The sequence below is a fragment of the Aristolochia californica genome, unplaced genomic scaffold, assembly GCF_029961685.1.
Source record: "Aristolochia californica isolate CCGP_79_NKW_82.1479 unplaced genomic scaffold, dmAriCali1.0.hap1 SCAF_12, whole genome shotgun sequence".
Lineage (NCBI taxonomy): Eukaryota > Viridiplantae > Streptophyta > Magnoliopsida > Piperales > Aristolochiaceae > Aristolochia > Aristolochia californica.
The window spans coordinates 20,251,554-20,277,750 of NW_027181793.1; the positions used below are offsets into that span (position 1 = coordinate 20,251,554).

The 26,197-nt window shown below is 38.3% G+C and overlaps 1 protein-coding gene across 1 annotated transcript; it reads right to left on the reverse strand.

The window, feature by feature from the left end:
- Positions 1-16,814: 16,814 nt before the first annotated feature.
- Positions 16,815-21,836, reverse strand: LOC137945299 (phosphatidylinositol 4-phosphate 5-kinase 2-like). Its single transcript, XM_068791117.1, has 8 exons — positions 20,289-21,836; positions 20,035-20,202; positions 19,777-19,942; positions 19,459-19,569; positions 18,977-19,170; positions 18,734-18,864; positions 18,565-18,643; positions 16,815-17,822 (listed from the first exon to the last, which is right to left on the reverse strand). The coding sequence occupies exons 1-8, from the start codon at positions 21,371-21,373 to the stop codon at positions 17,474-17,476; spliced, it is 2,283 nt and encodes a 760-aa protein (XP_068647218.1). The 5' UTR covers positions 21,374-21,836; the 3' UTR covers positions 16,815-17,473.
- Positions 21,837-26,197: the final 4,361 nt, after the last annotated feature.

Below are 26,197 nucleotides of genomic sequence, written 5' to 3' on the forward strand. Positions count from 1 at the left end.
AGTTTATTCATAAAGAATCTTGAATCTACTTGAATTAAAAACATTTAGCCCACATGCAATGTTTTTATGTCAGTTGATTTGATTTTTAAGCATGATTTACATTGGTAAAGCATGATATTTTATTCAGGCCTCAATTTTAACATCGGCATGTAATTTGTAATTTTATGCAGTTGTACAACCTGCACATTTCTCTAATTTTCGTTGTGATATCCTTGATCTTAAGGGAGATAGCTATAAGGTCTGGAAAGAGAGAATACTTCTCCATTTATGCTATTAGGAAAGACGAACCACCCGTAAATATTGATACCAGCACTGCAGCTGCAATTACACTTTATGAAAGATGGGAGCGATCTAATCGCCTCAGTGTAATGTTCATTAAGACAAAAATTGCTGCTGGTATTCGTGGTTCTGTTGAGCAATATGAAAATGTCAAAGACTTGCTGAAAGCCATTGATGCTCAATTTGTCACTTCAGATAAGGCATTAGCAAGCACCCTAATCATGAAGTTCTCATCCCTAAAGCACACCAGTATGAGAGGTGTGTGTGAGCACATCATGCAAATGAGGGATATTGCGGCTCAATTAAAAAATCATGAGGTTGATATGCCAGAATCTTTCGTGGTGCATTACATTTTGAATTCCCTTCCGCACCAATATGGGCCCTTCAAAATCTTGTACAACACACATAAAGATAAATGGTCAGTTAATGAACTTTTGACCATGTGTGTTCAAGAGGAAGGGAGACTGGTGATGGAACAAGGAGAAAATGTCATGATGGCAACACATGGAAAGGGCCAGTATCAAGCCAAACAAAAAGGGAAGGGTAAAATATCCCCCCAAGTTGGTATTAAGAAAGATTCCAAGTGTTTTTTCTGTAAAAAGAAGGGACACATGAAGAAGGAATGTGCCAAGTTTCAGAAATGGCTTGCTGACAAAGGTACACCAACCTCATTTGTTTGTTATGAATCTAATATGGTTAATGTCAATAATTACACTTGGTGGATTGATTCTGGATCAACAATCCACATCTCGAATTCCTTACAGGGTTTGCAAAACCTAAGGAAACCAGTGGGAAGTAAGCATCAAATATTCTCAAGAGATCAGATGAGCTCACATGTGGAAGCTATAGGAACTTGCCATTTAACTTTAAGTAGTGGCTTTGTTTTAAAATTAGAAAAGACTTTTTATGTTCCAAGTTTCTCCAGAAACTTGATTTCAGTTTCACGGCTTGTACCTTATGGATATTCTTTTAACTTTTCAGACTCATTTTTCAGTTTATATTATAAGTCTGATTGTGTTGGGAATGGTACATTGTCTGATGGTCTTTATAGCATTAATTTATAAAACAATGCCACTTACGGTTTAATGCATGTTCACACTGGTAATAAAAGAGGTGTTATTAATGAGGATTCCTCTACATTATGACACTGGAGATTAGGTCATATCTCCATAGATAGAATTAAAAGATTAGTGAATGAAGGGGTACTTAATACTCTGGATTTTACTGATTTTGAGACTTGTGTACACTGCATTAAGGGAAAGCAGACTAACAAGTCAAAGAAAGGTGCCAATAGGAGTTCAACCATATTAGAGATCATACATACTGATATATGTAGTCCAGACATGGACTCACATGGTCAGAAATACTTCATATCTTTTATAGATGATTCCTCACAATACATGTATCTCTACATGCTTTATAACAAGTATGAAGCTTTAGATGCCTTCAAGATCTTTAAGACTGAAGTAGAGACACAATGCTGTAAGCAAATTAAGATTGTGAGATCAGATAGAGGTGGAGAATATTATGGTAGATACACTGAGAAAGGACAAGCACCTGAACCATTTGCAAAGTTTCTTTAGGAACATGGGATTGTTGCCCAATATACCATGCCTGGTTCTCCGGACCAAAATGGTATAGCAGAAAGAAGAAACCGAACATTATTAGGCATGGTGCGGAGTATGCTTAGCAACTCCAATCTTCCTAGATCCTTGTGGCCTGAAGCACTTAAGACGACAGTGTATATATTAAACCGAGTTCCAACCAAGGCTGTTCCAAAAACGCCATTTGAATTATGGAAAGGTTGGAAACCGAGTTTGCGACATATGCGCGTTTGGGGATGCCCGTTTGAAGTGAGAATTTATAATCCACAAGAGAAGAAGTTGGACCCAAGGACCATTAGTGGGTATTTCATTGGATATGCTGAAAGGTCTAAAGGTTACAGATTTTATTGTCCATCTCACAACACTAGGATTGTGGAATCAAGAAATGCAAAATTTCTTGAAAATGACTTGATCAGTGGGAGGAATCCAACTCGGAACATAGTTTTTGAGAAGGATTATTCAAAATCTCAAACTTCCACCTCAAGTGATAGATTTGTTATTATTCATAGCACCCCTCAAGTACAAACTGGTGTTGAACAACCAATCATTGAAGTTCCACAAATTACTGACAACATTCCAGTAGATCAAGTTCTTCAAGAGTTGCCAAGCACTTTTGAACAACTAGTTGAACCACATCTCAGGAAAATGATGGTTCTACATTAAGAAGATCTACTAGACTCCAGAGATCAGCAATTCATGGTGATTATATTGTGTATCTGCAAGAATCTGACATTGGAACCGCAAATGATCCCATGTATTTTTCAGAAGCCATGAGTTGCAAAGAATCAGAATTATGGTACAATGCCATGAAGGAAGAGATGAATTCTATGAAGAGTAATGACGTCTGGGATCTTGTTGAGTTGCCTAATGGATTTAAAGCCATTGGATGTAAACGGGTCTTTAAAACAAAGAAAGACTCATTAGGCAACATTGAGCGATACAAGGCAAGACTCATTGCTAAGGGATTCACTCAGAAAGAAGGAATTGATTACAAGGAAACTTTTTCTCCTGTATCTAAGAAAGATTCTTTGCGCATAATTTTGGCATTAGTAGCCCATTTTGACTTAGAGTTGCAACAAATAGATGTGAAAACGGCATTTCTCAATGGAGATCTAGAGGAGGAGGTTTACATGAAACAACCTGAAGGATTCCCCTTTAGTGATGGTGACCAATTGGTTTGCAAGCTAAAAAAGTCAATATATGGATTAAAACAAGCATCCCGCCAATGGTATTTGAAATTTCATAATGTAATTTCTTCATTCGGGTTTGTAGAAAACATTATGGATCAATGTATATACCAGAAGGTCAGTGGGAGTAAAATTTGTTTTCTTGTTTTATATGTGGATGACATTTTGCTAGCAACCAATAATAAGGGTTTTCTACATGAGGTGAAACAATTTCTCTCTAACAATTTTGATATGAAGGATATGGGTGAGGCATCTTATGTCATTGGCATTAAGATTCATAGAGACAGATTTCGAGGTATCTTAGGTCTGTCTCAGAAAACCTGTATTAATACAGTGTTAGAGAGATTTCAGATGCAAAGTTGTTCACTAAGTGTAGCTCCCATTGTGAAGGGTGATAGGTTCAATTTGAACCAATGCTCGAAGAATGATCTTGAAAGGGAACAAATGAAGGACATTCCATATGCTTCTGCTGTAGGAAGCCTAATGTATGTTCAAGTCTGCACAAGACCAGATATTGCATTTGCTGTTGGGATGTTGGGGCGATATCAGAGTAATCCCGGGTTAGACCACTGAAGAGCTGCAAAGAAAGTCATGAGGTACCTTCAAGGAACCAAAGACTACATGCTGATGTATAGGCGGACGGACAATTTAGAAGTCACTGGTTACTCAGATTCTGACTTTGTTGGCTGTGTTGATTCCCACAAATCAACATCAGGATACATTTTCTTGTTAGCTAGTGGAGCAATATCATGGAGGAGTGCCAAACAGACTTTGACCGCCACGTCGACTATGGAAGCCGAGTTAGTTTCCTGTTTTGAGGCTACTTCACATGGTGTATGGCTTAAGAGTTTCATTTCTGGGCTTAGAATTATGGATTCTATCTCTAGGCCATTAAGAATATATTGCGATAATTCAGCTGCTGTTTTTATGGCCAAGAACAACAAAAGTGGAAGTCGAAGTAAACACATTGACATTAAGTATTTGGCCATAAGAGAACGTGTTAAAGAAAAGAAAGTGGTCATGATCGCAGATCCTTTGACTAAGGGCATGCCACCGTTTAAATTCAAGGATCATGTTGTGAATATGGGACTTGGTTCCATTATGTAAATTTTTTCATTGTATGAACAATGTTGTTTCAGTGAAATTCTTAATTAATGTGATGTTTTTTCTCATATTTATGTGCACTTTAAATTTTGAGAAAATTCATTTGTGTAGGACCAAGAGTAAACATAGGGTTTATTCATAAAGTATAAGTAATACATACATAGTAATACATGGAAGATAATACTTGTCATTAGAGGACCTATCGCCATGATTCATGTATTTATTACTTAAATTCAGATTATCGATGGGTTTAAGATTATATTAGAAGTTTGGACCAAGTGGGTGAATGTAAACCATTTTTATGAGAAACGGTTTTCTCATTACGTGGTCTCAAACTTCTGGCAGTTGCAACTTCCGGCAGTTGCAACTTCTTCGGTAACACGAAGCCATGAATAACCTTGATGGGAGGTTGGCTTCGGTTAAGTATGGTTTTCGGTCCCCTGTTTCGTCACTCAAGCCCTTCAGTGCCATCGCCGTGAGTGCTCAGAGATCGGAAGCACCGAGAAAACAAAGCGAAGGAATTTGAAGCGTATGGAAGGAGGTACGATTTATCTTCTGTTTAATTTATAATGAATTTCATTTTGATATTAGTTAGATTGATTAGATATTCTTTCCATGTTCGTAATGGTCTTGGATACCCAATGGTCGTTTCATGGTGAACTGGGGTTGCTCATTTGCAGTTAAACTGAAAAAAAAATTGTCTGAATGGGAAGGTGCAAACTATATGGCACTCACAAGGCCAATGCCTGACTTGAATGCATAGGCTAGCCTCCTCCCAGATCGACTACGCTCAAATCTGGGTCAATGGAGACCTTGCAAATTTGGGTGAGTTTTTATTGCTATGATATAGCGGATATCATCATCATTTGATTGAATTGGAACGGTTGCTGAGTTCTGGTCTTATTTCAGAGAGCAGCAAATGCTTTGAGGTGACTTCAGAAAACAGCTCTACAGTTATGATTGATACATAAGGCCTTCAATAGAGCCACATTCCTTCAAATCCATTGCTCTGGATTAAAACCTTTATTGATATACATTTTAATGAACATCAAATAAGAGCAAAAATTATTTGTAACAAACGACAGTTTATTTCCTTTACTTGTTGACGCAACTGAAAGAATGGAAGCAGTAGGAAAGCAGATTGAAATTCTATGGAGCAAACTGAAAACATTTCTGGGCAGAGAGTGATCATCAGAAATAGATCTTTGAAAACATTTCTGATTGCTCCAATAGCTAATATGATTTTTGTCTGTACTTCTAAATTTTATACAAATAGATCGTTAAAAATATCTTAATTAAATCATATGTACAGTTAATTGGCTCATGTAATTATTGTATTAATGTATAATAAATTGTAATCATTAAATAATATAATATCTATTTTAATTAATTAGTATATTAATATATTTTAATTATACATTAAATTACTTATTGGGGGTAGTAATCATATTTGTTTTACCTAATTTGGGGTTTAGGTATTATGTTTTATTTAAGTATATTATTCCAAGTTATGCATTCTCTTGTTTTTTATATTTTTCTACTTTTGGGGCACTAACACTTGGAAACTGTTTTCCAGTGCACATGAACTCGTTTACACTAACACCAAGTTTGAAGTTGAAGTTATTGTAGATGAATGAAATGAATTTAAAGCAGGTGATGAAGATAAAGTTCAAAATTTAAGTTTAATCATATACTCATGTATTAATAGTGATTCTTTGACCAAAGGATATGAAATACTAGTTCAAGGCATTTTTATCCAAAGATTAAAGAATTATCAATTTTTTTGATAAAAATAAGTTTGAATCAGATGGTCCCTGAAGGGTTGCTCCATAAGAATCTAGGGAGGAATTTAAAAGTAACAGTTCACGTAAAAAAAAAAAAAAATTGCATGGGAACGGAGTCCCGGTGTTTGATCTAACTTGGAAGATATTGCTATCGATAAAGGGAACATTTTGAGCCTTCTTTAAGATATTCGTTGTCGCCTGGTTTTTAGACGACCGACCATGAAGGGATGAAGATAAACACACGAACCTTTGCCGACTTGGTCAAATCTGGTAACGCTTTGGTGGATCCTAATCAATCTCATAAAGAAATTCTTTAATTGGCCCTCTCAAAGGAGGTAGGTTTTTGTTGGGATCTCTCGTCACTTCTTCTTCGATCGACAAGGGTTACAAAAGTGGTATTGGATTTCTTAAAAGTCTCTTTGATCGACAATGGTTGTAGCAATTTCTTCCAAGCCAGATGTGACTCGATCATATAGTTGATCCTTAAAAGTCTCTTGATTGACAATGGTTGTAGGAATTTCTTCCAAGCCAGATGTGACTCGATTTTATAGTTGATCTAAACTTTCTTCACCACCCTGTCACTCAAGAGACAAACCATGTTAAGAGGTCTCATCTCAACTAATAAGCACATGACTTTTTATAATTTTTTATTCATGTGGGATTGATACTAACACTTTATATATATATATATATATTATTGAAAATGCAACAAATAGACAACAAGTAGAAGAAGTGATGACAATTTGATAAAATAGTAAGAGTTTTCTAATACTCTGCTTTGACGAAAAGAGATAAGCAGAATCTACTGATATAACCTGGAAAAAATGAGCCATATTTTGTTTAATCTCATGTGGCAGAACATTTTTTTTACTGAAATGGTTACAAATTATTTTCATGGGATCCACCCTACATAAGCTTGTGCAATGCCACTCAAAACCAACATAACCTTAGTTTATATACTTTCTCTAAAATTGCACCACCAGAGAGGGTTCAGATAAAAGAGAAATTCAAGTGCTCAAAAGATTTAACTTGAAACTAAACATACTTAAATTTACTCTGAATAGTATATTGTTCAAAAAGATTCAGCTCATCTCACATCAGAATAGGACAATCCCAACTATTTAGATCTTCAGCCCTTTCAACACATTTGCACCCACTAAAGAGTTGACAAATTAGCCATCGTGCCTTGAACATTTTAGCCATGTGCAATGCGTGGTCATGGCTTGTTTAACCGATGTTGACCACAAGGATAGAAATACATCACTTTTTCGAAGTCAAAAACTTGGGTAACTAGAGATCTTTAACCGCATTTGGTGGCATCCAGTGTTGCTAGAGACCAACGGCCAAAATGGCTTTGTACATGTTAAAGTGTTACCAGAAAAACAGAAAAGAAATGGAGTTACCGAATAGCCAAAAACACTTTGTTAAAATACAAGTCCAAGACTATTTGGGTCATTTCTCATATTTTTCACATTCTATTTTACTCTTAAAGTATAACTATTATATAGAAAATGTCTTATTTTATCTCTGGTTAAATTTTCATTCAATTTAGACATGTGTTTTAGGAGAGGTACAATTTTGAGTATTGAGGGGTATTTTTGTCCTTTTTAAAATTTTCACTTAAACCTTGATTATAAAAAAGTTGGAAGAGCTTTTCTAGCTCAGATTCCAAGGCATCAAAATTTTTCCTCTTCCTGAACTGTTTTTCCTCTTCTATTTTCTCCCCAAATCAAATATTTTTCATGGTATCAAAGCAGTAATGCAAGTCTTGGGCAGGTTTCTTTCGATTTTGTGGATATTCTCTCCATTTTCAGCAATCTCCTTGAAGGTTTATCCCAGATTTCTAGACTGATAGGGTAAAAAATCTAATTTTCCCTTTTTTGCCAATCTTATCCTATTGGCTAATGATCACTACTTTTATTTGATTGATTGTTGGGATTTAGAAGTGTTTGAAGATGCCAATTTGAAGAAATTTCTAAAATTTGCTTGCGTCGTCAACCCAATGTTTGTGTCATTATCCATATAGCCTGCATCATCCTGGTTTTTTGTAATTAGGTTATTCTTTCATTAATTTATGGTCTCAATTGCTGAAATTGATCACCATTGGTGCGGAATTGAGTGAATTAGCTGTTGAAATGCCATAATTGAATTCAGTCTGGGGCCCACTTGACTGTGCAAGCATAAAAAATTGGGGAAAGTGTTTCCCTTGGGTTAATTGGAGCTCTAGTGTATTGAGTTGTGGTGTTTGGTGATATTTAATGGTTGATTCCTGCACACGTGTTACTGCCTAGAGGATTGTTGAGAGCTCATATGTGAAATTATCTCAATCTATTCAGATAACTAGGATCAGATTGAATGGATTAAATTATGCAAACTAGTCCAAATCAATTTTGATGTATTTGAGGGCCAAAAGAATGACAAAATATATAACTGATGATCCCCCAAGGCCTGTTACTGAAGATTGAGTGGCAAAAGATAATGTAGTAATGACCTGGTTGATCAACAGTATGGAATCCAGATATAGTGACCAGATTTTGAGTTGCAATACTACTAAGGCAATGTGGACTATCTTGGTTTCCATTTTGTCTCAAGAAAGTAATTTGTCAAGGATCTATAAGTTATATGTTAAGTTATTTAATATGAAGCATGGAGGTAGATAAGTGACAAATTATTTCACTAAGATGAGGGGAGTACTACAGGAGATTAGTGTATTCCATTATTTTACCACGAATATTGAAGACATTTGTAAGAAAGAAAATCATATTCAAGTAGCCCAGTTTTTGGATGGTTTGGAGCTTGAGTATGATGCTATTAGAGCCTAACTGTTGGTCAATGAGGATGTGTCCACCCTTAAGTAAGCCTTAACAGAGTTCTTCGAGTTAAAAGTGTAGTTGTAAATAAGAACGAGTCATGTGGAGTTCTCTTAGAATCAATTGCTCTTAACCTTCAGTCTTCTATTGGTAAGCATGATGGTCATTTTCATGGTGGTAATAATAGAGGTAGAAGTTGTTTTTATTCTACTTGTGGTCGTGGCTAAAATGATCGGGGGGATAAAAAATGTGTTCATTAAGGTAGGACTAATCATATTTCTGAGAAACGCTTGAAAAATTATGTAAGCCTACTTGGGCGAACTCTATAGTCAAAGAGAAGGACGACTCCTAACACACTAGATCTTATTGAGGCAATTCAGCGGTTATTACAGTGACTGGGTCAACTGACTGCTTCGTCTACTGCTTCTCAAACTACTAAAACTCCTTCCTCAGTGAGTGCTACGATGGCTAGTACAGGTATGAATGCACTGAATGTGACTCATTCTCCCTCTTGGATCATTGATTCAGGAGCCTCTACACATATGTCAGGTATGCCATCCCTATTTCAGTCCATTAGTCCAACTCATTTATATTGTCGAGTTACTTTAGTTGATGGATCTACCTCTCCCATTCGGGGGGAGGGTACAATTCACACTACTCCACAAATATCCTTAGATTATGTTTTATTTGTACCAAAGTTTCTAGTTAATCTCTTGTATGTGAGTCATATAATTAAATCCTTAAATTGCTCAGTAACCTTTTATCCTACTTCTTGTGTTTTCCAGGACTTGCAGACAAAGATGCCGATTGGTTCATGACATGAGAAATGATGGCTCTACATGTTGGATGATGTATTTGTTTCTTGAGTTGTAGTTCTCACTACTGTAGATTCTTCTTACTTGTGGCATTTGCCCTTTAGACATCCCTCACTAGCTAAGTTGCGTCAGTCTTTTCCTTCTTCGCCAGCCGATATTTCATTTGATTGTGAATCATGTTAGCTGGGAAAGCATTGTCACTTCAGTTTTTCAGTTAGTTCTAATCAAACCACCAAGTTGTTTGAATTAGTCCACTCTGATGTATGGGGTTCATGTCGGGTTCCTAACCCATTTGGTTTTAAGTATTTTATGTTGTTCATTGATGATTTCAGGAGAGTCACTTGAGCGTATCTCCTACGGGAGAAGTCCAAAGTATTTGATGTATTCCTCAATTTTTTCAATGAATTAAAAAATTGATTTTGTCCTTATGTTCATGTGCTTTATAATGACAATAGTTTGGAATATCTTAACTATAAATTTTTAATATTTTGTGCTTCTCATGGTATTACCCATCAAACATCTTGCCCTTATACACTATAACAAAATGGGGTGGTTAAACGTAAAAATAGACATCTCCTTGGTTACAAGGACACTATTACTACATATAAATGTTCTTAAATCTTTTTGGGGAGATACAACTTTAGCGTCGTGCTACTTGGTTAATCATATGCCCTCATCTGTTTTGAGTGGTCAAGTTCCACACACCTATGCTGCATCAAGCCCCTCGTCTCTCCAACTCATCTCTCCCGATGTTCTCACCCTGTTGTCGTCCGCTCTGTTGGCAACTCCCTCGCTAGCGTTGCACCAGAACATCTCTCGATTTCCCCCCTTCCCACGGCCTGTCCCGCACATAGCATGTGAACTCGCACATGTAGTTCATTCCTATATTCTACATAGACAGTCTTGATACCAACTGGGAATACAACAGCAAGCCCGAATCCATACTACGACCTGGATCCCTCACGGCCTATTTGGACGACAAAGCGAAGGTGTTGGATGTCTGTAACTCGATGTCGGCAGATATCGAGAGGTTTCAGTAGGTCTCGTAAGAGCGTTTGCTAGGGTTTGATTTTCTTCATTTGTATTGAGGAACCTTGCTACACGTCCTTCACATTTCCTGCTTCTCTTTTGAGTCATTGGTCCATGAGTTTTGCGAGGACCACGCCGTTTGTGTGTAGAGTCTTCAATTTTTTAAGGATTGGAGAGGAAGAAATCTATCACATAATATTATGAGAGTTATATTTCTCCTCTTCCAAAATTCCAATTGAGTAATAATTTATATTCCACTAAGCTTAAAATCATTGCTTAACTAAAATGCAATTAAAATCCTGACAAATTTTAGACATGTTAAACCCCCTTAATTTTCCATTTGATCCGTAGGATATAGAATAAAAAACCTTACTACATTTGAGTCAATCGATTTAACAATGGAATGTGTTATGTTGTTATAGGTTGCTTTTACCATGTGATATTATATTTTAAATAAAAATGCTTTAAATTTTATAAAGTAATTTTTATTAATTTACCATTTATTACCCATTTAACAATATGTAAATGGGAAAATTAATGAATGTTAAAGAAATAGTTATATATTTAATTAAAAAATGGTAAACGAATAACTGGTTTTTTCAATGTAATCACGAGCAACAGCTTCTACTGTAATCAGAAAACAAATTCTGTGGGCTTAAGAATTTGAGAGATCAATCACTTGTCCACCAACCTGTCTTCACTTGTCCAACTGCTTCAAAATTTCGATTTAGACTTTTGCATGGGGAGACGCCATGGATTCTACCCATTATGTTTCGAAGAATCCGACCAACCATGTGTTTTGAAAATACATGTTTGATAAAATTTGGAAAAACAGCTCATATCACTTCTCTTTGTCATCATTTAATGGTCAGATCTCTTAAGTAAGAGCATGTTTCCTTTGTTTGGAGATTAATTGAAGGAACATCAAACTCATCTCCCTTTTTTTTTAAATTCTTAAGCATTCATTTCATTATGTAATTGGTTTCTTTCTTTTCATTTTTCAATTGAAAAAGCAATCAGAGTTGTATTATATGTTGCCTTTCCCATCAGGTTGATGGTGAAAGTTGATGCATATGAGAAGGAAGACTCTTACAGGTTTGGCCATGGAGGTCAAGTACACAGACAAATTAGAGTTTGTTGTTACAGATGCTCTACATTTTGTTTCTTAAATTTGTTCAATTGCTGTCCACACATGCCCCCTCCACTTCTCTTCCATCAAGCTTTTACGTGGATTTAAACTTGTCATGCAAACAGGCATTTAATGAACCAAATACACGGCTTCATCTCAAACCACCCAAATACATCTTATCACTTCTCTTCCTAAGTAGAGCTTTTAGCCGTGTTTTGTTCAGATCTTAGCGTGCGAGGAGGAGGGATTGAATAAACTCCATTACATGTCTGTAAGAATCCCAACAATCCGACCCACCATCACGAACTGTCAAATCAACTACATAACCTGTCTTTCAAATGGGAAACATTAATTAATTGCTCTTTAGAACCCCACCATTTCCAAGTCTTGAAAGTCCTTAAGAAAGAGACGGGTTTGAACGAAAGAGTTCTAACTTCTCATTGTGGGGTGATGTTGGTGAGAAGTTCTTGGTCGGTTCCAAACCGATTTCTGGACTTGTGCGATGTCAAAGGACACCAGAGAAACCCTCTAGAGAGCTTATTTGGTTGGCTAAAGCCGAATCGAATATGAATTATTAATCCTCTTTCTTGATCGTTCCAAGTGAAATGGATCAACCCAACTTGCTTGCTTTTTAAAAGGGTGGATGGAGTTACAGGGACAACCCGACCTGCAAAACCTAGTTTCAGGGTTTCCCGCAAGGAAGCAAGATCAGGGGGATAACCTACCTCGAGAGGCCAGGTCGCATACCCAAGAGCTGCAGAAGTGGAATGTGGTTGCTTGGGATTAACAATATCGATCTTGCAAAATGGTTTTTTTTTTCTGAGTGCAGAAGCACTCCAAACGATGTTTCATCTATCTTGTTCAGATTCAATGATAATCGATGCGGTTCTTTTGGCTTATTTTATTGGCATTTCCGGAGGTTTCCAAATCCAAAACCTATTCAGGTTTATTATCAGATAAAGATCTTGAGTTGCGGCCCAATAGAAATTAGAGAAAAATACCTATGAGTGTGTGTAATTCTCTTGTAAACTATTTCATCTTCATAGTAGATTACTGCAACTGTAGAAATAGGACAATTTCACTTTGAGGCGAGCCTGTATAAATTTTGTTCTATTTTTGTGCTTGTTTTTTTTTCTTCTGCGATTATTATTATTACTCTCGTAAGTTTGGAATCAAAACGTCTAATTCACTACTTTTTAGGCTCCTTAAGGAGCATTAGTTTCCACCGTAAGAGAAAATCGATAGAGATAGAAATAGTTTTGATCATGATAAAGATCGGAGCAATGAAGTCGACGAGTTGTTGTGCATTCATCGTATCGTAAGAACTGATAGCTCACAAGTCACAACCACCAACCTTTTTAAGCCATTTAAGACAATTTAAGGTGAGTAGGGAATAGGAAAAAAATAGACCTTATGGTGGTCAAATATGGGAGTTGGGTGAACACATCTTGTACGCCACATAGGGAACCATCCATTCAACTCTGGGCGGATCCTAGGCTCCTTTTGTTACTTCCACTTGCACTGAAGCAGACTTCTACGATCAAATGTTACATCAAATATGTAAGTTTAGTACCTAAGAGTGTAAAGTTTTGGCACATTAGATATTGTAAAGCCAACACCACTCGGCCTGATGCTGAAAGATGCTTCACCAACTACATCTTTTTTTTCATTGCATCTTCCTAAAACTCAAAATATTTCTATTTCATCTTACCTCATCTGAATCTATTAAAAGAAGCTGAAATCTGGTGTGTTAATGGTTGACCCGTAATCAGGCCAGATGTTTCTGGGTTGTGAGAATATTTCTTGGTCGGCTCCAAACTCATCTGCAGAATCTTGACTTTTCGAATCGGAGATTGAAGGAAGGAACTTGCTTTTCTTAATAGTTTTTATAGATGTGAGAGCCTCAATGAGCTCCTTGATTTTGGGTTGAAACTCTCTCATACCATTCGACAAAAGGAAAAACAGAAAACAAAAACATTTGAACAATCGTTTTTTAAATGTTTTAATGATTCATATCTGTTATTTAAATTGAGGGAAGCTTCCGTTTTAATCCAGGAGCAGAGCATGGAGTGCCGGAAGCCATTAATCTTCTTCCATTGAATAATGTTTAAGATAATCATGGAGGAATGTCTCTGCTTGAGAACCACATTTTCGATTTCAATCTTGGAACGTGCTTAGTTTTTTTTTTTTTGTGAATAAGCTTTCAAAAACTTCTGCACGTTGCTCGTTTTCAGTATTTGGGTGGTTGGGGAGGGAAGAACAAGTTACAGTTCAGGCCTCACTTCCAGTCTTTTTTTTTTTTTTTTTGTTCTTCTTTACTGCATCAACCAATAACTCTACATTCATGACTAAATTGAACAAAACACGAAGACGCAGATTCTTATGAAGTGCGCTTCTTTAATTGCTCTGACTTTTAATTTTACTCCATCGTGCATGGCGGGTCTCCACTACAGAACCAGACCGCTTTAAAGTAAAAGTAGTTGCCGATGGTGTTAGTCATTTTGAAATGAATCTGGGTACGACTTTAACCGAGTTTCAGAACATAAACGCAGTTCCAAGAGATGGAAAACGACGGAGTTGAGGAAGAAGATGGGAAGGCAGTGCCCATTCCATTATTCGCATCGCAATAAATAAAAGTTGAAATCGAAGAGCATCATTTATCCATCACAAGCAGTGGATTAACAGCTAAGCTCCTCTTCCACGACTGCTGCTTCTCTGCCAATGGACCACGAAGAGAAGCTTGTCAACACAGCGAGAATTCACAACTCATAACAACCAACTTTTTCTCTGCCATTAAAGACAATTTAAGGTCAATAGAGATAGAGAGAAGAAGAAGAAGAAGAAACACAAATAGGAGTTGGATAGCCACATCCTGTACACCACACAGGGAACCCATTCAACTATCTCTGCTTCCCATCCTCTCCCTTCTTACTTCCACCATGAGAATTAAACTCAAATATTAAATAGAATTAAAAAAAAAAAAAAAAACAGTTGGAGAGAGGGAGAGGGAGAGAGAGAGTGTGTAATGAAGATTGAAGACAATAATGGTGGGAGTGGGGCACAATGTCTGTGTATTGCTCAACAAATGATGGTCATAGGGTCAAAAAGGAAAAAGCAGAGAGCAAACAGGGAACCCCCACCCCTTTAGATATCCCCATCGCAGTAATAAGAGAATGATCCATGGAAGCTGTCATACAGAAAGAAGAAAAAGAAAACCCATTCCGGCCATGAAAGCTTTGTCCCCTCTCACATTTTTCTCTTTTGTTTTAGTCAGATTAAATGCTTTTTGCTCAATTAGTCTCCTTAATCAAGATAGGGTGAGCTGGAGAATGGACCGGGCATTTATGATGACCACACCACCTGCTTCCACAACCAGAAACACTGGCCCCCCTTTTTTTTCACTAAACCCGGTTCATGTTATAAATCAGAGTGAACCCGACCATATTTCCAGCAATGTGACCTGTGAGCGAATAAAATAGCTAGTTAGGCAGACACAGCGAAGTATGTTGGGCCCACCGTACCCTAATCATGTCTACACCAACTGCTGCTGCCCACTTTAATTGAAATTAATTAATCGTTGGGTAGGAGACCGAAGACCCTTGATTTCATTTTTATTATTTTTAATCATTAAAAAAACCTTATGAATAAAATTCGATTTCATCTTCATGTGATAACGTAGATGTGTCACCCAATTATGTCCACCCATAGTGATATGCGTAGCCCATATATTCCATTATGCCCCTTTCGTAAATGAGGCTAAACGGAAGAGGTCAAGCAGGTCGGACCACCACTGATGTGCAAGAGCCAGGTGAACCAGGACAAAGAGAGGGCGGCTCCAAGGTGAGTGGAGAAGCGACGCGGCGTGGATTGAGGCCGTCGTTGTCGTGAAGCCCCATTCGCGCAAACTGCAAAAAAAAAATATTAAAAAAAAATAGTAATGACAGCGGCCGGATTTCATTACAGCGGGTGGAAAAAAGAGCCGGATACTGTCGGCTGTTATCGCGGCAAACACCTATAATCTCCCCATTTTCCCCATTAAGCGAAGAACCCATTTCCGCTCTCCTCTCTTCACTAATTTACTAATTTGTCCCTTTTACGGCCTCGACCTGATAATCACTTCCTTCTGTTCTTCTCTTTCTTCCCCTTTCAATTCTATCAATGAAATGGTGGTTTGTGTTTTTTGTTTCACAAACGAGGAGTTGGAAATGTCTGGCAAGGCGATGATGAAGATCCCAAAAGGAGGAAAGACGGACCCGACGAGCCGGCCTACTTTCCCCACTCTATTATAGACTCACTGCCGCTCTCTACAGTCTCTGAGTCTGCACCCTGAAGCACCGCACCGCCTGCCTTCTTTCCTGTTCCTCGCATCCGTTCTCGACTATAACAACCCAAAAGAAGAACGAAACCCATGCAAAAAAAAGGCAACGTCTACAGCCTTCTCCCTCGCCCCGTAGACTGCTGAAAAAACTGCTCCAACTAGTCTGCTTCTCAACAAACCTTCTGCCCCCATTTATTGGACTGCCTTCTCCGGCGCAACACATCCCGCCTCCCTCTTACACTTTCAAGTTTTCAACCCTACCATGCATTGCTTACCCCGAGACAGTCTTACCGTAAAGAGACGCATTAGTCTAATTGTGATAAATAGCTTTTTGGTGAGGCCCACAGTTTGGAAGGCTAGGATCACGATTGGTGAAAGAAAGTGGGCCCGCCCGCTGAACAAAAGAAAAAGTGAGAGAAGAGACGCATGCTCTACGTATCCGACGTCTCAACTCTGAAGACTGAAGAAAATTCAAAAAAAAAAAAAAAAAAAAACGAGTAAAAATGCCACTGACTTTGACCTCTTAGGCACGGCGCCCGACACCTGTCTCTATTGTTTTCGTTTGATTTACATAACTACCCTTGGCCAATGGCTCTGCGCCGAGGACCCTTCGTTCCCTCTCCCTCTGGGTATCGGGATCGCTCGTACAGCCAAAAAGATGCAAAAGAGCATTAAAAGAGAGAGAGAGAACATCCCCACACGTCTTTCTCTCCTTTTCATGCCCGTCCCTGTTACTCTCTTGTGGGATGGATGGATCATGGAAGCTTTGGCAGTTTTGGCTTCTGCAAGATGCCATCGAAGTAACTGAAAAAAATATAGTATTGTATATACAACAGATTAAAAAGACAAGGGACCCACGAGAAACAAAAAAAAAAGAATTTTTCAAATTCATGTTTCATCCGTCTTTCCATCTTTAAGCTGTACATTTCTTATTCCCAACTCCCCCACTCCACCATTTTAAAATCTCTCGGAAGTAAACTCTTAAGCTCCGTTGACTGTCTCCTCGCCCATTTCTTCTTCCGACTGACTTTTCCTTCTTCTTTTTTTTTTCTTGGCTATAAAACCCCAAAAAAGAGACTTAAAGAAAAAAAAATGAAATCAGAATCCAATTCACCCGTTCTCACATTTACAAATTTCCCATGGCTGAGATCCAAAATTCAGCCACACACTCTTCATTTCTCTTCCCCTCATTCGTATCATCCAAACACTATCATCAAATATGCCTCATGCGCGTTGCATGGGGGGGTGAAATTGCAGTAAACTGCCAGTAGCAACAGTTCAGGGCAGGGGCCCTGCCCCCTATGGACTTCACAGGGATTGCCTCCCCATCTGTTTTTGTCTTCTCTTAGGGGCGTCCCAACTGTTCTCTGAACAAAGCTTGACCATTTTTCTTCATTTCCCGTGTACCACACCACTACTTGTCCTCAATGAAGGTCTTCCGGATGAAATCTCTGAACCTCTTTGAGTAGAGCTTCGGATCCACCGCAGAAATGGAGCTGGGGTCCACTTGCAAAGACTTGTAAGCATGTTCAAGCTTCTTACTGATGTCATAGTCTTGGAGGATGTCTATGATTCCAAAGTAGAGAATCACTTCATACATGTCACCACCACCACCACCGCCACCACCACCACCACTGCCGCCACGACTGGGGGTTGAATCTCCTCCACTCGATTGGTAGTGGGAGCACTGATCCGAATAGCTCCTTCTTGCAACCTCCTCCACTCTTGCCGGCATGTTTGAACCTAGCCGTATCAAGGGCTTTCTGTTTACAAACCAAATTCAATTTTATTACCACATCTCAATCAATAGAGACCCCAGAGTTCTTGTTAAATAGTTATAAAGCTTTCGGAAAATGACAGAAATATTATGTATTTCTAACAGCCCAAACAATCCAGTCATTCTAGTTTCCCAGTCAAACCAACCACAAGATGAAGCCAAATGTCGGATGACTTCTATTTTAGTAGTAAAACTGAGTTCATGTACCAGAATGACAAAAGAAGAAAAGAATCTTCACAGACTGGTCTACAACAAAATAACAAAAAACTTCAATATGATGGACCAGTATATATTCTCTTCAACATATAATATTTTATTTCAATACACAGTTCTCCTCCCAAAATCCTGGCAAGAGACGTTTGAAAGATGGGCACAGTTTTTTCTTTTGCTGTATCTCTGAAAGTTGTGATGGGTTCTTCTTGGAAACTGTATTGGCTTTATAAATATTGCAAAGCAAAAAATAATACACTTCGGAATTTTCCAAGACAACCAAGCCCATGACACACATTAGATCATATTTTGGGCAACCTATTCTCTAATGTAAGAAAAGAAAGGTAGATGCTATCTTAGCAAACAAAAATTCCTATCCATAACTGGGAAGGAATCAAAGACCCTATTTTAGGAAGATATACAGTAGCTTAACCAAGGAGATCACCATTCCAGAACTTCCTAGTTTTAGCTTAAAAAGGCACAAAAGAGTTTGACAAACAAAACCAGATGAATCTCACCTGCCAGAGAGAATCCGACCCACTTCTCGTGCCCCTTCAGCAACAAAGAAACCATCACCTTGGGCAGATTCTCCTTTGCCTGAAAAGTAAACAAGTATCAGTCATCAAGGCTATTCTCCAACCCAATAAAGGAAACAGGGGAAACAATGAAAATCCATTCAAAACATACCACTAGGTAAAATAAAAAGTGATTGACCCATCTTGTCAGCTGAAACATCTTCACGGAAGTGAAGTCCTACCAATAAACTGTAATCCATAATCCTCTCAGCTTCTAAGAACTCGCAATCTCGATCTATTTGTCTGCAACAGCCATTAGAAGTATTTTCTTAGTCCATGCACAAAATGGCAGCCAGGTTTGCACTAGGAAAACCAATACTTAGATTGGAGAAAGAATACTAAAAAGTCAAGATACCTGATGAGTTCCTGGTACCAGGGCCTTTGCAGTCGAAAGACATAATTAAGGTCCAAATCCTTCAAGGTCGTTGTTTCATCAATTTCTTTTTCAGCCTTATCAGTCATGCGACCATGAGAAGATCCCTTCAGATCAAATCTCTTATGGATTCGATACTCTGAACAGAACAGATTGCCCATCACGACAAAACGGACCTAATTTACCAATCAAACATAACGAGTATAAATCAATATCCCCAAGTTAAAAAGGCCACTGAAGAACACCTAAAGTACTACTGACAAAAATTAGTTTGAAAAACCACAAACCTAATCAGGCAGAACAGTAAAAGCAAATATACAAGCTGAAGGGGTCTCAATCCGACACAATGCCAAACAACTACTACACCTTATACTAAGCATCCATGCAAAGGACCCTTCAAACGCTAACAGAAGAAACTAAATATCAATAAGACTAAGAACTCCGAGTACGATTAGTAATTATACCTTAGGACCACCCACTGGTTTAACACAGTGAACGCCAAAGAATTTTGTCACAAGGGAGTTCTCGTACAGGCATACATGTTGGTAATAACTTGGAAGCATCCTTAAAAGCACCTGTGGATATTACAAGCAGACAACAAAACTTCAGATCATGTTTATCAGCAACCTCTTGTAGCATCATATAATCAAACTACAAATCCTTGTACGGTTGGGAGAAACTTGTTATGGATTCTCCAATAACCACCACCAGTCAAATCGGTGTCATTAGTGTTCCTTAAAAGTTTTATGTGAAGAAAATCGTTCCAGGAGACATAAACTCACCTTTACTTCTGACTTCTTAACCGTTTTGATCATGAAGCGGTCATCCTGAGTAAGGTAAAAGATACTTCCACTCTTCCCTGGAGATGACAGCTCCCTCAGTGCGTCATTTCCACAAATGGCTACCATGTAATCAGCCGGATCTATCCCAAACAACCGCCTGAGATGTCTAAATAGAGCAAACGGATACACATAAGTTATAGCAGAAGAAAACCGAAGCCACGGCACTGACGAGGAGGAACTGTACCAAGAAATGGCTACCTGAAAACCATGGGACAGTAATCTTTCCATCTAAACTCAGCCGACTGATGAGGAGGAGTAAGCTTCGATCCCTCTGGAGGAAACCTCGTCCAGAACTTCTCCCGAGGGTCAAAATCCCCGGGCCTCAGATCCTGCACCTGAAGCGATGCAGGCTTCCCGACAGAATAACTACAAAAGCAAACGGCAAAATTCAGAAACTCATGAAAGATCTCTAAACAGACGAAAAGATAAATCGGACAATTAATTCAACAAACCTGATACCCAATTGGAGATTAAGCATCAGATCATAATTCTTGTGGCCCTTGGATATTGTCTGTCCAGGTTTCTTCGCTTCACCGGCGAAACAGCAGGGGCTTCGCCTTCTGGGAGGGCCGACCATTGCCCGATCCGGGGTCTTGGTTCCATCACTATAAAACATAGAAGCTTCCACATTATCGATAATATCACAAGTAATATCCCCCGCCTCTCCATCCGATTCCCAAATGCAAATCCGGGGAAAATTCCTCTCCGCTAAACTACCTCTGCCATCAACCGATGACCTCTTCCTGGAGGGTGCGTAATTCAAATCCAGATTGAGATTATCTAAAGGACCCCTCCGAGAGAGCATCTCTTTGGCCGTACCCGGATAAAAGGTTCCATTGAGCTGGTAATTAGGATAGTTACTCCAACTCCCCACATAGCAGCTCCCATCTGGCCAGGTGAAGATGCCATTTCCCTTGGGAACGCCGTTCTCCCACTGTCCATCGTAGCGGTTACCGTCAGCCCAGATCAGGACTCCCCGGCCGGCAATGACCCCGTTCTTCCACTCTCCAACGTACTGGTTGCCATTTTTCCAAACGTACCGGCCATGCCCTTCCTGTACATTTCTCCGCCAGGTGCCCTCATAGTAGTCCCCATTCGCGTAGGATTTGTGGCCAAAGCCGTGCTTCCGATCGGCAACCCAGGCGCCAACATAGGTATCTCCATCGGATCCGGTGAAAGTCCCATAGCCGTCCATCCGGCCGGACTTGAACTCGCCCTCGAAGGTGGCTCCCGAGGGCCAAGAGAATTTGCCCTTGCCAGATGCCTTCCCTTTCCGCCACTCCCCTTCGTACATACACCCGTCCTTCCACAGATACTTTCCGGACCCGTGCGGCACGTTTCCGGCGAAGGTGCCGGTATACAGATCCCCGTTGGGGAGGAGCTTCTCGACCGCGGTGGAACAAGTAGCGGCGGTGGTCGTCGGGGTCACCCGCCGCGAGGCGGCCTGCGATCGAGTGCGGACCACCGGAGAATAAGCCACCGCAGCAGTCCCTTCATCGTCCTTGGTATCCTCATCCCCTAGAAAAGACTCCCGCATTCTCGGATCAACCTCGGCCGCAGTACTTCCCCGTCCGAGGGACCAGCATTTCCCGAGATCCCCACTCTCGTGGCGGCGGGCCACCACACCAATCTCTCTCCGCTCTCAAACCTACCAACAGAAACTTCCGCTCATCTTCCAAAATGCGCTTCTGTAACAACTCGCTCTCTCCCCAACCCCACCCAAGATTGTCTCCCTAAACACCCTATCTGGGCTTCCTTTAGCCGGAAGGAAGAGGAAGATGAAAAAACGGAAGAAAGAAGACGCAGGAAGAGGGAGAAGAAGAAGAAGAAAGAAAGCAAGAGAGACTTCTTCGTTCTTTTTTTTTGTTTTTGTTCTGCTCTCTCTCTCTCTCCGAGCGGGCTCTCTCGACTGCCTTGGCAACGTTGCTGCTTTCCTTCTTTGTGTAAATGCCCCAGCTCATCTTTTTTCTGCTGTTCCAAAGTACGATAACACCCCGAATCTTTTCCTCAAATCCCTCCCGTCTCCTATCCCTTTCCTCGGCCGCTCCGGCTCGGCCTCGTCGCGACGGAGTTGCCTAAGCCCGGTCCTCTGTTTTTATCTTTTCCCTTTTTTTTGAACTCTATTTGGGAAATCGCAACGAAAAAGTTACCAAAATTACGGAAATGGTCCTCCGGAGCTCGTCGAATCCGCCTTCCGTCATCAAACCGAGCCGAATTTTAGGGTTCATTGATTGATCGATGATGTGGGGGCGGTAGGGTTTTTGTTTTTGTTTGTGTAACAGATAATAATAGGAGGTTGATAGAGTGGACGGTTTGGTACAAAAACGAAGACTACTTTCTAAAAATTTATGGTCCCACCTCTCTTCTATGTCTCAAAGATAAAGTTGGAATCATGTGGTCCGCTACCTGCCTACCATGTCTCACACCATTCCCCTTCCTAGCCCTCCACATTCAATTTTTTTTTTTTAAAAAAAATAATAAAAATAAAATTAGACTATAATTTCAAATAATCAAACACGAACACATAAACTCGAACACGAAGGAAGGGATAAATAAGAGGGTTTTCCAAAGGAGGTGGATAAGGAAGTATTGGGGGACATAGAGGAGTGATATCTGATTAGTGCTATCGTTACAAATCATGTAATGATGCAAAGGGAGACTTGGAATTGAAACGAAAATGCCATTAGATAATGGGTATGAAAAGTTAAAAAAGAGTTATGAGTGGTATCCAAATATCTTTTATCTCGTATATGACTTTCCAAATTACGTATCTTTTACGTCATTTTTATGTTATGTCCAGTTACTAAATTAAAAATACATAATTTCATTTATTTTTTTATATGAAAAAATATTTTTTACCTTGAGAAAATGATTTTCTAAATCCTTTTTTTTATTTTTTTAGTCCAACTGAAAATTATATATATATAAAATAAAAAAGTTCCAAACGGCCGCTTTTGCCGTGGCGCCACGTCCGAGCTGGCACAAGCGAAGCGGGCCCACCGATGAGCACGTCCATCTCGTTTTCACACGGGCTAGAGCCCAGATTATGGGCTTTTTGTGGGCCACTAGAGCGACTGGTCGAAACAACCCAAAAGACGTTGGATGGCAGGGGCCCAGTGCACGCTGTAGAACTGTTATTAGGTTTGCCTACCATGCACACATTGTGGGGCAACTGCTTTTAATTGATAATATTTGAATTTGTTTTTATATGTTTCAACTTTAAAGATTCCATGTGAATCTCTTTATAATATAATATGAGTCCTATTTTTATTTTTGCATTAAATTGAAAATTTTAGGGGTATAAGCCCTTCATGAAAGTCAAAATCCTTATGGAAGATGGTCTAAGCCTTACACAACCTAACTCATATGGACTCATCCCCTCCTTCCTATGCCTACATGTGGAAGGGGGCTCCGCCCCTTGCCATCACGTGAAAGTTTTGCGTGATAGTGGGAGGGCTAGGGGACCCTCCCATACATGTAGAAATTTTTTGGGAGAGAGGACCTCCTACCTTGATGTAGAGAAGAGGCAAGGGATCCTTTGCCTGCTTGACTTTGTGTGAAAACTCTTTTGAAGCAATAGGGAGGGGGCCTTGCACTACCATTGCCAAAAGAGAAGAGGGGGAAGGTTCCCTTTTCTCCCTTGTTTGCATTGACAAGGGAGGAGCCCCACCCCCGATAGTGGGTACAATGAGCCCATCCTTGGTTGTGCATGTTGAATTTCTAGATAAGATAAATACTTCGTTGACTCATTATAATTTTAGTACAATTAACCCCTATTTATAATATAGGAAACAAGTAGGATTAGATTAAAAATAAAGTACATTTATCTCAGTTATACCCAAAATCAAACACGAAAAGATAAGTTCTAGAATAATTAAATAACTGAACATAAATAGAAAGCTATCATAACTAAAACACCTTTAATCGAGACTTCCTTTCATTAGACTTCTCTTAAACTCTACCTTATTAATTCTTGCTCCATGAGACTTCTTGTTGTGAAAGTTATGTGACACTCTTCCATACCTAACACTCCTCTTCAAGCTAAAGTTTATAACTTCAACTTTCAAGTAACAAGATTTTTGGTCTTCAATATCTTTTTACTAAAAAAAGTCTTCATAGATGCAAAATCTTCATCTTTTGTTCTTTCCGTTTTTTGAATATTTTGGTTACATAAAAATTACCACAACATGTGGAATAAAATACTTCTTTTTTGCACTTGTTCATCTATAACTGGGGATAGGATATAGAGAGCCATCTTGGATAAAACACAATATGAGAGAAGAAAATCATCTGTAGTTGTATGACAAAGCTCTGTACATAAGTAAAAAATGGTCATAGTCTGAAACATATTTTGCCCAATTTCAAAGGCAGAAAAACTGCCTAATTTTAGGGCACAATTAAGAGATTGCTCACTTTTTAGGGTAGCTAAAACAAAAAAACACCTATTGGGTGAAGAATAAAAAGACTTGACTCAAGTTAGATGTTAGACATACTCGTATATTTTTTAGGTTGGGAGTCTACGCATTGTTCTAAAGTGATGAAAACAAAATATGATAAATTAGATAAGTATTAGAGAAAAACAAATTTAATCGGAAGGAGGTGATATGCAATACTCATCCTTCCAACCGAGTTTATAAAGAAAATAATAAGAAGTTTCTTATCAAATCAATAATAAGTGTGACCTTCTTAAAAACTTGTATAAACATAACTATAGAACATAACACGATTATGCAACACTCATACTTCAAACCGAGTTTCTAAGTAAAATAATAAGAACTTGCTTATCAAATCAATAATAAGTGTGACCTTCTTAAAGAAATGTGTAAACATAACTATATAACATAACATAATAAACAAGTTAGACCAAGTATGACCTTAAAGAAATTTCTAGAGGGTGAGTATAACTTTTTATGATGTTGAAGATACAAAACCAAGTAACAAAAACGTAAAAATTGAAAACAACATCCTAACGAGATATCACATACCTTTTATGAGCATATCATGGAGTCATTAAGTTTAACCTGAAGAAAATTTTACCTAAAAAACTAGGACTCTAGGAGAAACTCAATTCACGTCAATGCATGGAGAGGTAATAGGAGATAAAATAGGAAAAATGAGAGATTTTCAGTAGAACTAACCTTTAGTACTTCTAATATAGATTTCTCTCAAAATATAGTTCGAATTCAAAAATGGTTTATTGCTCAAGAAATTAGACTCAAAGAGCTTTAATTTTATTCTCAATTTGATATAAAAATATTCGTTCTAGAATCTATTTATGATTGTTTGATTTGCATCATTCTATAGCATGACCCTTGGCAACTCCAATGAAAATATCTCTTCATATATATATATATATATATATATATATATATATATTAGATTGACATAAAATTTGCTCCTTATAAAACTAGACTTTGATATATTTCATTCAAATATTGTATTTATTCATTAAAATATTTCTTTTGAGAGGAAAAATCCGATAGATTTTGGAGTTTGCAATTTAACCGAACTAAGTACTCTTTCTTCTTTGGCTAGCATGATCATTGACGCTTCCAATATTGATATCTCCGTCTAGGAAACTCAAATAGAGAATTGGTTTGATAGGTTAAAAAAAAGACTTGCATATTTCTTTTGACATGTAATTCTCCATATAAAATTTTATTCTTGATATCATTAAATGCCTAAAAAATTAAAACTTTTGTTGCCACTCAAACCTCTCCTGTTGTCCGACCTTTGTTGCTTCAAATATCGATTTCTCTTTTTAAAAAAAATCAAATTGATTAAAAAGTTTTGCATTGGATAGTATACTCAAAGATTTTTTTTTTCAATATATAAATTTAATATGAAAAGTTCAGTATGGAGGTACAAATACCAAGGAAATAACAGGTACTAAGACGTGAAAGGAAGAAAAAGGTAGAATACAAATCCAAACTACTTGAGATGATAAATTATATAAAAAAGGATCATATTATCCATGTGGATTGATCGAGTCAACTCACACAACCCGCTCTACACCATTTTGAATTTTTTAAAAAGAGAGATATTTCATTGACTTGTTCTAATTTGGGTATAATGAACCTCTATTTATAATAGATGAAACAAGTAGAATAAATTACAAATAAACTACCCTTGACCCAATTACACCTAAAATCAAACACTAAAAGATAAGTCCTATAGCAATTGAACAATTGAACATGAATAAAAAACTATCATAACTAAAACACCTTTAATTGAGACTCTTCAACGAAACTCCTCTTAGACTCTACCGTATTAATTTTGGCTTAATGAAACTTCTTAACTCTCCCATACTTACTCTTCAACAGTACAAAAAAAGGTAAGGGAGAGGGTGTTGGTTGGGACA

Coding starts and splice junctions, on each gene's coding strand:
- LOC137945299 (XM_068791117.1), bottom strand. CDS start 21,373: ATGCGGGAGTCTTTTCTAGGGGATGAGGATACCAAGGACGATGAAGGG. Junction 19,943..20,034: donor TACTGTCCCATGGTTTTCAG/GTAGCCATTTCT, acceptor TGCTCTATTTAG/ACATCTCAGGCGGTTGTTTG. Junction 18,865..18,976: donor TGGTACCAGGAACTCATCAG/GTATCTTGACTT, acceptor TGGCTGTTGCAG/ACAAATAGATCGAGATTGCG.